This window comes from Neltuma alba, unplaced genomic scaffold (assembly GCF_004799145.2).
Source record: "Neltuma alba isolate B1F8T4 unplaced genomic scaffold, ASM479914v2 tig00001693_pilon, whole genome shotgun sequence".
Classification (NCBI taxonomy): Eukaryota; Viridiplantae; Streptophyta; class Magnoliopsida; order Fabales; family Fabaceae; genus Neltuma; species Neltuma alba.
Genome location: NW_021632572.1, coordinates 26740 through 39832, shown reverse-complemented (window position 1 = coordinate 39832; position 13093 = coordinate 26740). Strand labels below are relative to the sequence as shown.

General features: G+C 37.2%; 1 protein-coding gene across 1 annotated transcript; it reads right to left on the bottom strand.

The window, feature by feature from the left end:
* Positions 1–1284: 1284 nt before the first annotated feature.
* On the bottom strand, positions 1285–12455 carry LOC114761488 (helicase protein MOM1). Its single transcript, XM_028950863.1, has 11 exons — positions 11982–12455; positions 11336–11509; positions 8639–9572; positions 8361–8470; positions 8006–8110; positions 5252–7177; positions 3625–4755; positions 3317–3530; positions 2784–3187; positions 2396–2461; positions 1285–1383 (listed from the first exon to the last, which is right to left on the bottom strand). Exons 1-11 carry the CDS (start codon positions 12453–12455, stop codon positions 1285–1287), a joined length of 5637 nt encoding a protein of 1878 aa, XP_028806696.1.
* Positions 12456–13093: the final 638 nt, after the last annotated feature.

Genomic DNA, 13093 nt, shown 5'->3' with positions numbered 1-13093 from the left:
TCGTTTGGTCATCAGACAAATGAGGCCATAATAGCAAACATAGACACCAGTTATTTTCTTTCTTTCTTTCTTTCCTTTTTCTCTTAATTTGACGTAGTGGCCGCTCAATGTCTCTGGACCACCCTTTCTGAAAATGATATGGTAGTCACTAATCACTAATGCGTACTCCATTCGGCTGCAGTCCGACTATATATATGTGTGCGTCTTCGGCTAAGGCAATTCACCAAGTGGGTTTGATTTGGACCCAACCCAAACAGCTTCAGAATCCCAACAAAATGTACAAGGGGTGGGACCCCAGACATTCTTTTCCGTGGAGAAAAAAGAGTGACATGGATTAAAGATATTCCAAACTTTTAAATACGAAACTACAACCGATAGGATGCGAGATCGGCCGTTGAGATGAGCGAGACGTGTCACGGATATATTACATCAGCTCATCACTGTTCAATAGGCGAAAACTGTGGGTTAGGATAAAATAAATTTAAACCTCTGGCTTGCAAACAATCTCAGCATTTGTAGGCTCGCTCAAGCAAAATTGTTTGTAAGTGATGCGTTACATCAGATGGAAAAAGACAAATGTTGAATAATGCAGTGAGCAATTTGCAGGGTCATGCTGAACCTTTATGCACATCTGCCTATGATATGTTATAATAAAGATGGTTAGGCAACAAAGTGTCATTTAGAGACATGATTAGGAGGTGACAAACAAACGCTGCTTTAAGCCTTTTTCTGTTGACTTGCCCAAAAAAAGTCTTGCAGACTTAGGGCTAGGAGAAAGAGGCTTAACCCCAGAAAGAATCTTGGGGATTCTTTACCAATGATACTGGCAAGAGCACTCCATCTCAATCCCCACCAGAAAAGGAAGAAAGCAAAAACTGGGGCATTCATTGCCAAGTAGTATTGACGGTCTCAAAAGGAGTTAAAATGGGAAAAAGGAAGCAGTGCCCTGGGGTCTCCTTGTTCATGTTAACTTGTGGAGAAGAATAACTTTGCTTCCAGAGATAGAGGCTCTCTTTTATAACGGGCCCTCTTAAGGCGGAAGAAATGAGTGGGAAGTTTGGACAACATTGTGACTTGTCTTTTCTAGTGTGATTGTGTCAGAGTGCGCAGTTTGTTTGTGGGTGGCTCATCTTTTCTCCTTTAATCTCTGCGAAGTTGGGTTGTTCCGTTTCCTTAGGCCTTAGCTGTGTCCCTCAAATTTAAAGGTGCATTTTCAACTCTAAAATCCTAATGTTTGAGTTCAATGGATCTCAAGAGATGGCCGGTTTGAATTCACCAATATCTTTATCCATGTGGCTTGTGGGTGTTATGCAGAAGAACGTAAGCTGAGATAGGGAAGGTGGGGAATGGGGATAAGCTGGTTCCACAAAACTGAACTTGTTGCTAAAAAGAAAAGGCCAAGTTTGAATGAAAATTGAAAGTTATATGAATGAGTGTGGTGGTTGTCAACTTCCATAGATTGCCTAATAAAGGAGGCAAAAATGGAAGATCAGGGTGGTGGTGAGTGTCCCGAAAGGAAAAGCACAAAGTCAATTCAAACGGCATCTTGTCATGTGTTCAATGACGGAGAATGGGCTGTGAGCAGGAATTGATTTAATTCAACCAATCAAAATGGTTTGAAGATAACATTGGTTTTTTTCTTTTAATTTTATTATTAATTTTCATTATAAAAGATCACCTTGTTTCGTACCAGTAATTAATGCGTAAGGTCATCATAGAGCCTCTTTTCTTTGTTGACCGAAATGTCAAACTCTATGTTGTCAGAAAAAAATGTCAAAATTCAATTTATATTGTTTAACATGAATTAATTTTCATTGAACAGAAAAGTTTTTCAATTCTTTTAACACACTCAAGAATCAACTTCCTAATTGAAATGCAGACTGTTTTTTTTTTTTAAAAAAAATCATCAGAATGAAATTTAATCGGGAGCTACATTTCATCAGCGTTGTTGAGCGTAAAGAGGCCATTACTGGTAAAATCAGCAAGGGAGGGTATGGAATTAGCCGGGCCCGTTCGGGTTAGTCAGTTTACATAACTTCCAATAAACACAATTTATTATACTTGAATAATAATTTCCGTTTTCTTGCAGTTACCCATCGCATCCCGGGAAAGGAACATATTCCTATACTCGTATTTCTCATCTTTTTGTTTTTTATATTTATCTTTTTTTTAAAATAATCCTCATAATAATTGTATATGTTAAAATTTTTATCAAATAGTAGTTCTAACTAATACACATTATTTATAAAATTATTTTAGAGAAGACGACGCTTATTTATTACAAATAACTAACTTAACTAATTGTTTTAATCTACTCAAATTAGTAACTAGTTTTTGTATTAATGACTGAAGGTAGTATTAATAAAATTTGAGGCCTCTTTCGACATTGACTTACCCCCTTCCCACCTTGAAAACTTTCCAGTGCCGCAGCAGGAGATGATATTCCTTTCCGAAACAGTTGCTTCAGACAGGTCACAAACATTAAGCCCAAATATCAAATGTCTAGAATCGAAACTCGAAAGTACCAATGACAAGCAAGTTACATATGTTCTATACCGTGGTGATGACTGTAACTAGAGTTTGACAGGAAAGAGAAACTACTATCAAATTGAGTTACCCTGCATGCGATCCCCATTACAAGTTAAAGATGGGCTCAATAAAGCTACCCCTTACATGTGAGGCCGAACATTTGGCAAATTGAGCCCAAATTGATTGGCAGAATCTATAAGATTATTCAGGCCATAAGAGTAGAAAGGCCATTGCCCACTATTACGAGGATGTACCTGATAGGGTGGTGGTGTTGGTTGGGGTAAAATGTAAGGGAGTGAGAAAGGCGTTGCAGGGATGGTACTGGGAACTAGGCGACTGGACATCCCACTTAGAGGGGTGGGGTGACTGACATGACTCGTGGTGGGCATAGAAGTTAATGATCTATACAGCTGGGGACATGGTGCAAAGGTATGCATATTACCAACAACCTGAGGTGTTCTTGCAGAAACATTGGAGAAATTGCCTGTCGTTCCATATGAAGACTGAATAGGAGTCGCCACAAGCTGAGATCTAACCATGGCAAAGCTACTTTGCAGAGTGGTTGCAGGAGGCATACATGAAGATGAACCAACTATGGAGGGCCTGACAGCACTTTGTTCTCCATGAAATTGAACAAACCGTTGAGCGAAATTTGCATCTGACATTAACCAAGTCGTTAGGAAATGATTAACGAAAAAGGTAACGCAAGCATTACAAATGTACATTAAACACATTTAGTGACATGTATGCTTCATCAATAAGGGAAAAAAATGTGCAATTAACATACCTATTGGCATTCCCGTTGCACCTATTAATTTAGGGCCCCAACATTTTGACCGGATAACCTCTGCTAATTTCATCTCGGCAAGAGTTTTTTTCATATTTGCATTCAAGCTCTTCTTCTTTTGCTGATATTCAACCTCCATCTCCTGAAGTTTCATATTATACTTCCTAACAATTTCTTTCATTTCCTTTTCACGATCAGATTTCAACTGCAATTTCTGCTCCCGTGAGCAAGATAAGTTAAAACTAAAGAATAAAATGAAAGAAAACTCAAACTAAGCATCAACAAGGCAATTCAAGTCAGAAACTGACCACTTTTTCATGGTCTCCCACAGCTTGATATGCTTCTTTACGTATTTTCTCCATTTCAATTTCAAGCGGATCAACGTACAATGGTGGAGGCATCCTAAAAGCAGATCGGGTTGCAGTTTGAATAGGTTGACTGCTCATCCCAGGAGTGGACCTATTTATTGTGTTTGAGAAATGTGTTCTGCCTCCAGTAGGCGTCATTGAATCAAGTTGCATAACAACCTGATTAGGAACCTCATCTATTGCCTGAGGAACGTGGCTGGAGACAGTAATTTCATTGATTCGTTGGTCCTCAGCTGTAGGGGCCAAAGGTAAAATAGCTCGATGCAAGTTGGAAGAAGGCAACCTTACGGACAATAATTGCTGTGCATGCTCCAGAGGCCCCATCACCCGTATCTCACCATTAGCTCGAGCATGTGGCGTATAATCAATTGGACAACATACGGATCCAATTTGTTGAGAAGAGCTCTGTAATTCTTCAGCAGTATTTTCATTGGAAGAAGGGTGCTCTGCAGACGGTAATCCCTTCACCAGATCTTGATTGGCCATTACTTGCCTGTCTTGTTGGGAAGGATTATGCATTTCTTCAACTATGTCGTGGTTGGAAGAAGGGAACTCTGAAGTTGGTAAATGCTGCTCTTGCATCAGAGGCTCCATGACTAGTGATTCACTATTTGATTGATTAGGCAGTACAAGACTGACAGGATTAGATAGCGGCTCAACTTCTTGGGAAAATTTCTCCACTTCTTCAGCTAGATCTTGGTTGGACAAGGGAAACTCTGCAGAATGTAATATCTGTACTTGTTCTGGAGAATTCACGAGCAGTAAATCAGGGTTAGTTGGAGTGACCGGGACAGTACTAAAAGGAGTAGACACCGACTCAGCTTGTTGGGAAGCATTTAGCATTTTTTCAGTGGCATCCTGACTGCTAAAAGGGAACTTTGTAGATGACAGCTGCACTTGCACTGTAGTCTCCATAGCTAGTGACTCAGGATTAGATTGAATCGCTACATCATCAACTGGACCAGATGATCGCTCTGCTTGCTGAGAAGAGTAATGCACTTCTCCAACTCTTACATCTTCATCAGCAATTTTATTGGATGTAAATAAAGAGGTACGAAAATCCTGTGGCACCTGGTAAGTATAACATTAAAAAAAAAGGTTTATGTAAAATGAGCCTAATATTATTGAAAAATGTTAAGAACCATTTAGGTAGATAAATCTTCTACTATATATAATTTGGTCCTATTAAAGAAGGACCCTCCTTCCGAAGAGTTTAAAATGACAACTTAACAATTCCTAGCAATTGCTATAAAGACCCCAGTAGCTTTGCATCATGTCAACAGTATTGGGTAAAACAATTAGGAAATATCCCACAAAATTTGAAGGAAAAATAGAGTATCCAGAGAGAATATTCTATACATTGCTATTTGATTCTAGGAAATTGTTTATAACATCCACAATATAATGCAGCTCACCTGGTAACTAGCACCCACTCAGACGCATTATTATCATAAGGGAAACTTTTTAACTTTACTAGCAGAGAAACACAAGTATAATTTAAGTATGCAGAGATAGAGATTAATGAGATTATTTATTTGGATTGCCAAGGTTAAAAACTGATTCGCACCTCATTCACAGCAAGCACAGGGGATGAGATCACTAAAGGCTGCTCTGACTGTGAGCATGATACTGGAATTTCCTGCGACACCGAGTCTTCATTGATGGTTCTAGAAATTCCTTCCTGTTGATCTAATGAAGCAATGTTATCCAACATTATAACATCTGTCTGGTTCTCTTTGTCATTACAACATTCATTCTCTCCATGACTATTTTCTAACACTTCAGTTGGGATTTCTCCAAGAGGTTGTTGCTCTGGCGAGAGTGAATTAGTGTCATAAATAATATCAGAACCATGGCTTGGGCCAGCAGTTCCAAATGGCCTTAGTAATAATTCTCCATCTGAAACATTCGAGGCACCTTCATCAAATCTTTGTTGTATGGATGAAGGAGGCTTTGGAGGAATAGCATTTTTTGGAGAATCAGTCAAAAAGACAGTCCCAATTGTTTCAATGGGTACTTCTTTTTCTAATAAAAATCCCGTGGCACCTTCAGCTGTTCTATCTTCAGAAAAGGGCGAACTGAAGGTGGCAAGTCTATCTAAACCACTACTCTCATTGGCATCGTGGATCGGTACAGCATCATCACAATTTGGCAAGCATACAGCAGTTTCATTTGGGGTAGGATCTGGAGGTAATTGTGAATTTAAGGAGGCGTCCATACCACCGCTTTCATTGGCCTCATGGATTTGTACAGCATTATCAAAATTTGGTATGCATACAGCAGTTGCACTTGGAATAAGATCTGGAGATAATTGCGAATTTAAGGAGACATCCATACCATTACTAGAAACACTGACCTTGCTTCCTAATGAAAAACCACTAGCAGGATTAAGCGATACAGTCTGACAAAAGCCCCCCTTCCTAGTAGAAGGAACCTCATCCCAGCCATCATTTAACCTGTCAGAATTATGCACTTCAACAGCCGCCTCTTGGATGGAAGCGTCCAATGTTTTCCCATCACATACCTTTCCTTCAGATGAAGGTAGAACTGAATTGACTATATCATCTATACAAGAACAACTAAAATTATTTTGGCTATCACTTTCATATGCCCCATCAGTGGCTCTATTAGAATCATGTTCCTTGGAATCAGAAAGCATGGATATAATATTCCCTTGACTTTCAGATAAACTTTCAGCTTTATTATGACCATCATTTCTTGATATTGATCCTCCATATGAAGCTGCAATGGAACCTTCATCAACATAATCAGACGCAGTGCCAACATTCTTTGAACCATCATGAGGCTGAGCTTGGTCACTGGTCTTGGAGTGATTCAACCCAGACCCAAATTCCTTTGAAAGACATATTTTCAGTTCATCTTGGGCCCAATACTTCACTTCTTCTATCCAAGTGGCCTCCCAACGTTGGAATTTCTGCCTTGCTTCCAGTTGTACAGCTTCAAGATCCTTGAGAAGTATTCCATGCTGGCATGCCAAATCTTCAATTCTTTTAGCAAATTCTTTATCCAAAATCTTAATTTTTTCTGACCTCATTGCATCATTAGAAAAACAACAACGAATAACAGCCAATTCTATTTTGTATTTTTCCCTAAAAACAGCCTTTTTCTCCTCATTGACTTGATTCAGCTTATTCTTTTCTTCATCTTGCTTAAGAAGGAGCTTCCTCAGCTTCTTTTGGAACTTCTTCTGAATTTCTTCAATGCTTTTGGTAACGTCTTTCATAGCCAATTCAACCCCTGGTGCCACTCCTGTACAGGAATAAACCTTGCTTGGTGATTCACAAGGTCTAGAAAAGCCAACCCCATTGGAATTTCCAGCGCGATATAAAAATATTTTCTTTAGACATCGCAACATCGAATACATATAATCAGCCTCTTGCTTTCTACAGTCAAATTTTAAATGCTCTCTCGCAAGAATTAGGGAATCTTTGTGGTTAATCTTGTGCTTTAGCAAAGAAGCTGCAGTCCAACACTGAAATTTGGAGGGTTGATTAAAAAACACATCGGACATAAATATTGAAAATAATCATTAGGGCATCAAGGACCCGCAAGATAGCAAACTAATTACTTGCAAACAAAAAAGAGATACTAAAATATTATCAGCATCAAATGATTTATAGCGATGAAGAGGAGACCACATTGGAAAAAAAATCCAGAGAGAGAGAGAGAGAGAGAGTCTCACTATTGACAGCGAAAAAAGTCTCAGTTGAAAAAGAAGAGTAAAGTTTGGTCAAACAAAAAAAAAAGAAAGAAAAAGAATACGAATGCAACATCAAAGAATTTGATGTTTATGTTAATTAGGAATTCTGGGGTAACAGACATCCAAAGCAATTTTACTAGAGGAGAAGGCTGAGATCATGAATCAACAACATGAATAATAACGACGCTAGAATAATGTCTACTACAAGATCGCCAAATAGCCATCTATAAATACAGAGACCTCTTAGCGACCACATGCCCTTTTTTCTGAGTGCTTCCCGATCCAGCGACTTTAATTCTCCTTCAATTATTTTTCTTCTATGTTCTTTATTGTGTATTTCTTAAGTCAACAAAAAAAAAAAGATTGTATTTCTGTCTTTATTTAGTTGATAGCATGAAATTATTGTATTGCACTGATCATCCCAGGATATCCCAATTTTCCACGCCTCTGTTGTTACAATGATAAAAGAGTAGAGGTCAGAGATTGATTGACTCTGATCATCCCTCCAACAGTCTACAAGAATAAATAACAGTTCATTTCTCCATGGGGAGAGATGAAAAAGAGGATGAAATGGTAGGAAATACAAGAGAATAATCTGACCAGAGATATTTGAAAAGCCTGCAAGATTGACTCGGATTCCCTGCTAATGTGGTGATTGTTCATAATATATTCAAGAAAATTATGCACCACAGTCTTGACATTATCCTGCATCACATAAACATATTTCAAGATGCCATCAAATTCATATTGATGATGAAGCTTGCATTGAAATATACAAACCAAACTTTAGCCAAAAAAGACACATAAAATGAGGTAGCTCTACAGTGCAAAAGATCACAGGCTACCAATTTTGAAAATGTCTCATAAATGAATTCCAGCCTTTCCAATGATAAAGAACAGCAAAGGACTGACAGACAATAAGTAGAGCATGGCAGAAAAATAATGAGATGCATACAGGAAGAAGAAGAATTTCGCAAAGCTTTGCTATCTCTGGCACCAGTAAGATATGTAAGCTCTTCTGCTCATCACACAATTTCCTTCTTTTCTGATATGTAGCTTTATCACCTTGAGACAAATCAATTGAGTAAAAGGTATAATTATCACAGAGTGGATAGCCGACATTAGCAGTTGAACGCGGCAAGAATTGAAAGACAAAAACTCTTAAAATTTCTCAGCTTCATCAACTACAAAGGTCATAAGAGAGTAGCTGTAATAATAATGGTGACCACTAACCTTCCTCGTTTCCATTGGATGACTTCTCACCTTGAAAATTTGAAGGGGGCTCATAAACAACACCATCTATCACTTTCCTGCGCTTCCTTATTATTTCTTCACTCTCAAAGTTGGGAGTATTTACTGAACCACCAACATGATGAGCCCTTTGACGACTCCGTTGAGACGAACCACATGAGTGTTTCCATTGAGGAACTTTTCCCTTTAAAAGTTCAGTCCAAAACACATGGGGTAATCCCTCATCCGGAGATCCAAGTTTTTTCTCACCAAGCAGAGCAAAATTAGTACAGTATGTTCCTTCATTTAGCTGGACTTTCAATATAATTGAACTGCTGCCTGGATCATTATGTCCACTGTCTTCCAAAAGTATGGATGAGAACTCACGGAATGCTTCTTTGGAAAGTTGTCCGGAGTCTTCAAATGAATAATTGGCACATGAACTAGAACTTTTGCGATCATGAATAAGTCTCAATTTATCAAATAGACAAGATGAACCCCACATCAACAGCGTATGACTGATACTCCAGCTTATGTTCTGCAAATTGCTATCAAGTGTCTTACCTTGCTTAGCAAGAACTAGGGCTTTTTCTTCAACAGTGAAACATGCATACAAACGAAATATTTTTATTTGTTCAGACTGTGAATCAAGTGTTATCCTCTGAAGCGATTTTATATCATTCATTGGATTCCAATCACTATTAAATATAATAATGATATCAACTGATGACAATTTAATGCTAGGAACGCAAGCATATGCTTCCAATAAAAAAATGAATCTTCCACTGTCAATATTGTTGAACAGATTCAGGGCAGCTAGCTTCTTAGAATGCAAGACACCTTTGTCAACCCGCTCATAAGCATCTGAACCAAATCTCTGATGCAAGAAATCATCCAAAATGTCTCCCATGGAATCCTTCCCAGAACCACCTATAGACTGCAAACCAATCATTTTAATAATAATAACATTAGATAACCCACTGGACAAATGAATGTAGGCAATGAAAAAAACAAGAGAAGAATAATAGTCCTCATGTATTAACCTGCCAAGAAAGTTAGGCAGCACAACAATAAGAAGAATACAACTGAAATTTATGATAACAATCACTACTTATTTCTAGGCTTTTCTGACTTCCTTGCTTAAGTAATCCCCCTCAAAGTTGACAGATAATAATTGACCAGTTGACGGTCAAGAAATTTCCGGTCTAGAAAGCCCAGCCAAAGGAAATTAACTATTCTTTGAAGTCTGGATATAAACAATTTTCAACGGAAACTCTATAATTGGAAAAACCTACACTAGAAGTTCCTGAATCACAATCCACCCTAAAAATTATCACTGAAGGGACAACAAAGAATGTAAAACTTGAGTAGTGCGATTGGACTAACATAAAAGAAATAAATCTTCTTTAGATTGCTTCAAATTCTAATAATAACATTAAAGTCCATAATGAACAATAAATCATCAACATGTTTCCCCATAAAAGCCTTGCCACTGAAATTATAAAATTTTGGCTACTTCTAATAAGATTTTACATATATGAGAATCCCAAATCCCTATGAGGAATTGGAACGGAAGAAGTTTATTCCCTACAATAGAGAATAGGGCAGGGGGTGAGCAAGACTCCCAACTCTTGCCCAGTTGTCGTCCCTCACAACAAGAAACTTGGTTAAAAGTTGCATTTGGTCAAGATATAGTAATACCTTAAATCAAACTGCACAGGGACAAATATATGTGACGCCCACTTATTGGTGTACGTGTTTGTAAAAGGGAAATTTGAACAAAATAAGAGGAACATGTAAAAGTTTTCCTCCAACCCTATCACCACCCATTCTTTACTAGTTAAGTGCCAAGAGAATTATTTTTTATTTATTATCGTGTCAAAACTGAAGCATAGAATTCTTTTAACAATAGTGAAATAGATGCAGAAATTCATTTGCAAAATTGTATAAACCACAATATGTCATAAAAATTTATGAAGAATGGCATGTCCAGCTTGAATTGGAAAAAAAAAAAAAAAAGGTTATATTTAAAAGCCCCCAGGGAATCAATACAATAACCCCAAAAACCATATTTATTAGGCGAACTAAAAGATTTCAAATTTCAGATTACAAAGTCTAAACTAATAGCTATAGATATTATTCTGTTTTGCGGGTATGTGTGTGTTGATACTCCCTCCAATCCTTTTTATAACATCAAATAACCAAAATGCACCGTTTAGGAAATCTATTAATATTAATTAAAAGTAATAAATATGTAAGATATATTTTTTCCCCCTTCAAATATGCCCTCATCTATAAGAGGATAAGTGAAAGAGAGAGACAGAGAGAAATAGTGCGGAAAAAAGATGAAAAAGAATGTATAGGAAAAACATAATACAATTAATTAAGAGTAAAATTGGTAAAAATGCATTTAATGTTCAGACAACCCCAACCAAACCAATTCAAAAAGATGGATCTTACAAAAAGGAATAGAGAGAGTATATTGATTACATAAAAAGAAACACTAAGTGCCATTGTAGCTACTGTAGGTAACTAGTTTGCTTTTGAAATTCTATGCTGTGGTTCATGAATTGGTCTGCCCATCAGGATTGTTTAAGTAACAGTCAGGTGCACTAACATCGTTATTACTCAAAAGCATGGTGAAGACTTGAGGAAGCACAACTTTTAGAAGCTAGGGGAGGATAAACAGAAAACAAACACCTGAAAAAGAATGAGCACCCTCAGACCCTTCTTTTTCAACTCCATAAGCATTGAATCGAGAGCTTGCAGCTTGCCACTAGCTTTTATTCCAATGTCCAGGTAGTCAACTGCTGGTAGACCTTCGGTAAGCAGAGTTTGTAAAGATGGATCAACAACATAAGGGTGATTACAACACTGCCACGAAATGCCACGTGATAAATAAAAAAGTGAAAACATAATAATTTACAACCACTTAAAGCTTATAAATGAATTGGAAAGCTTAAAGGAATTCCGAATCAAGTAAATTACAAAATACATTAGGAATTTTTGGACTAACGTTGTTTCAAAATGCAAAAACATCTGGAGATTTCAACTTTAAAATAATTATAAATTTAAAGCACAACCCCAAAATATCTAACTCAAATTTATTTTTATCATAATAATTCCAAGTTATAACATGTGCATAGATTGTTTGCGAATACAATCATGTGCAAGACTTGAGAGTAAAAATGTCATTATACACTTCAGTCAAGGAAGCAGTTATTATTTAATTTATCATAAATAACCACGAAACATCTAGAAAAAAATTTCAAATAATAGTATAGTATTCTCATGATAAAAATGGTGAGATCCAAATACTGCATCATAAGAGAGCTAGAATTTTTACCTTCCGAGTTGATATAAGAAGGTCCCGAAGGGCTCCAACACAGTCATATTTTGATGATGACTGAAGAACCGAAGCATTTGAAATTAAAGTAGAACAATATTGTTCAAGCTGCACTTGGGATATCTGTACAGGAAGCCAATACTCCACAAAAAAGGAGTCTGTCTTGCATTTATGTGCATTATCTTCTGTCAACAAAGGACAGTGCTTCTTAGTTCTTTCGGATCTCCTCATGGGACTTGGAATCTTTGGTCGCTCAAACCTCTCAAGTTTCCTTCTCTTTGTGTTAGTTGGTGTTGTCCTTTTTAGTAAACGCTTGGACTTCCGAGTTCCTGGAGGAATTGAAGACGCCCTTAATGCTGTCTTTCTAGCAGATATTTTGAGGTCATTTGCATCCGATGCAGAAGAGCATGAGCGCCTTCCATTATTATTTTCATCATCCTTAGACTTGCTACTAGATCGTGTATTATGTGCCATCTGTTCAGTTATACATTTTGAGACCAATAGAAGAACGTGTCAGATTCGAAAGGACACACAAAACAATTTTTAAATGTCAACGAAATCTGGAACAATCTTGTCAAGTTGCATCTCGATACCAATTGAGATTGCCTAGGGGGAAAAAATAAAAGAGAATATATTATTGGAAAGTGTAAGGGAAAAACGCTTATATGCACTATACCATAAGGAAGAACTAAATAGCATAAGAAGCAAGCAACGCGAGACTGAAGTGCACAAGACACGCAGCTCATATGGGGCCAAAAAAAAAAAAAAACGATACAAGGATCCCTAAGGGATTTAGTAAAGATATCCAAAAGCAAGTCATTTGGGTTGACAAAACCCGTAACAATGCAACTGGACAAAAGTTTTCCCTAATAAAATGACATCCCAAGTCTATGTGCCTGGTAATCAGAAATTGTATTTATTGTGCATCATAACTTATGCGATTAGAAATTTCAATTTTTAAAAAGCAATCATTTATTTTCAGAAATGGATAATTGTATTAGTAGCACATTATGTCAATTAAAAGTATGCAACTGGATGGCACAAAAGAAAACAAATAAGACTCCGAAAGTGTACAAATATGTGCTTTTTAAGCATTCAGAATATAGCTATTC

Bases quoted from the DNA above. Each gene is read 5' to 3' on its own strand.
- LOC114761488 (XM_028950863.1), bottom strand. From the start codon at position 12,455: ATGGCACATAATACACGATCTAGTAGCAAGTCTAAGGATGATGAAAAT. The intron at 8,111-8,360 runs GTATGCATCTCA...TATGTGATGCAG, and splicing joins GCGAAATTCTTCTTCTTCCT to GATAATGTCAAGACTGTGGT. The intron at 7,178-8,005 runs GTCAGATTATTC...TCCAAATTTCAG, and splicing joins AGGCTTTTCAAATATCTCTG to TGTTGGACTGCAGCTTCTTT.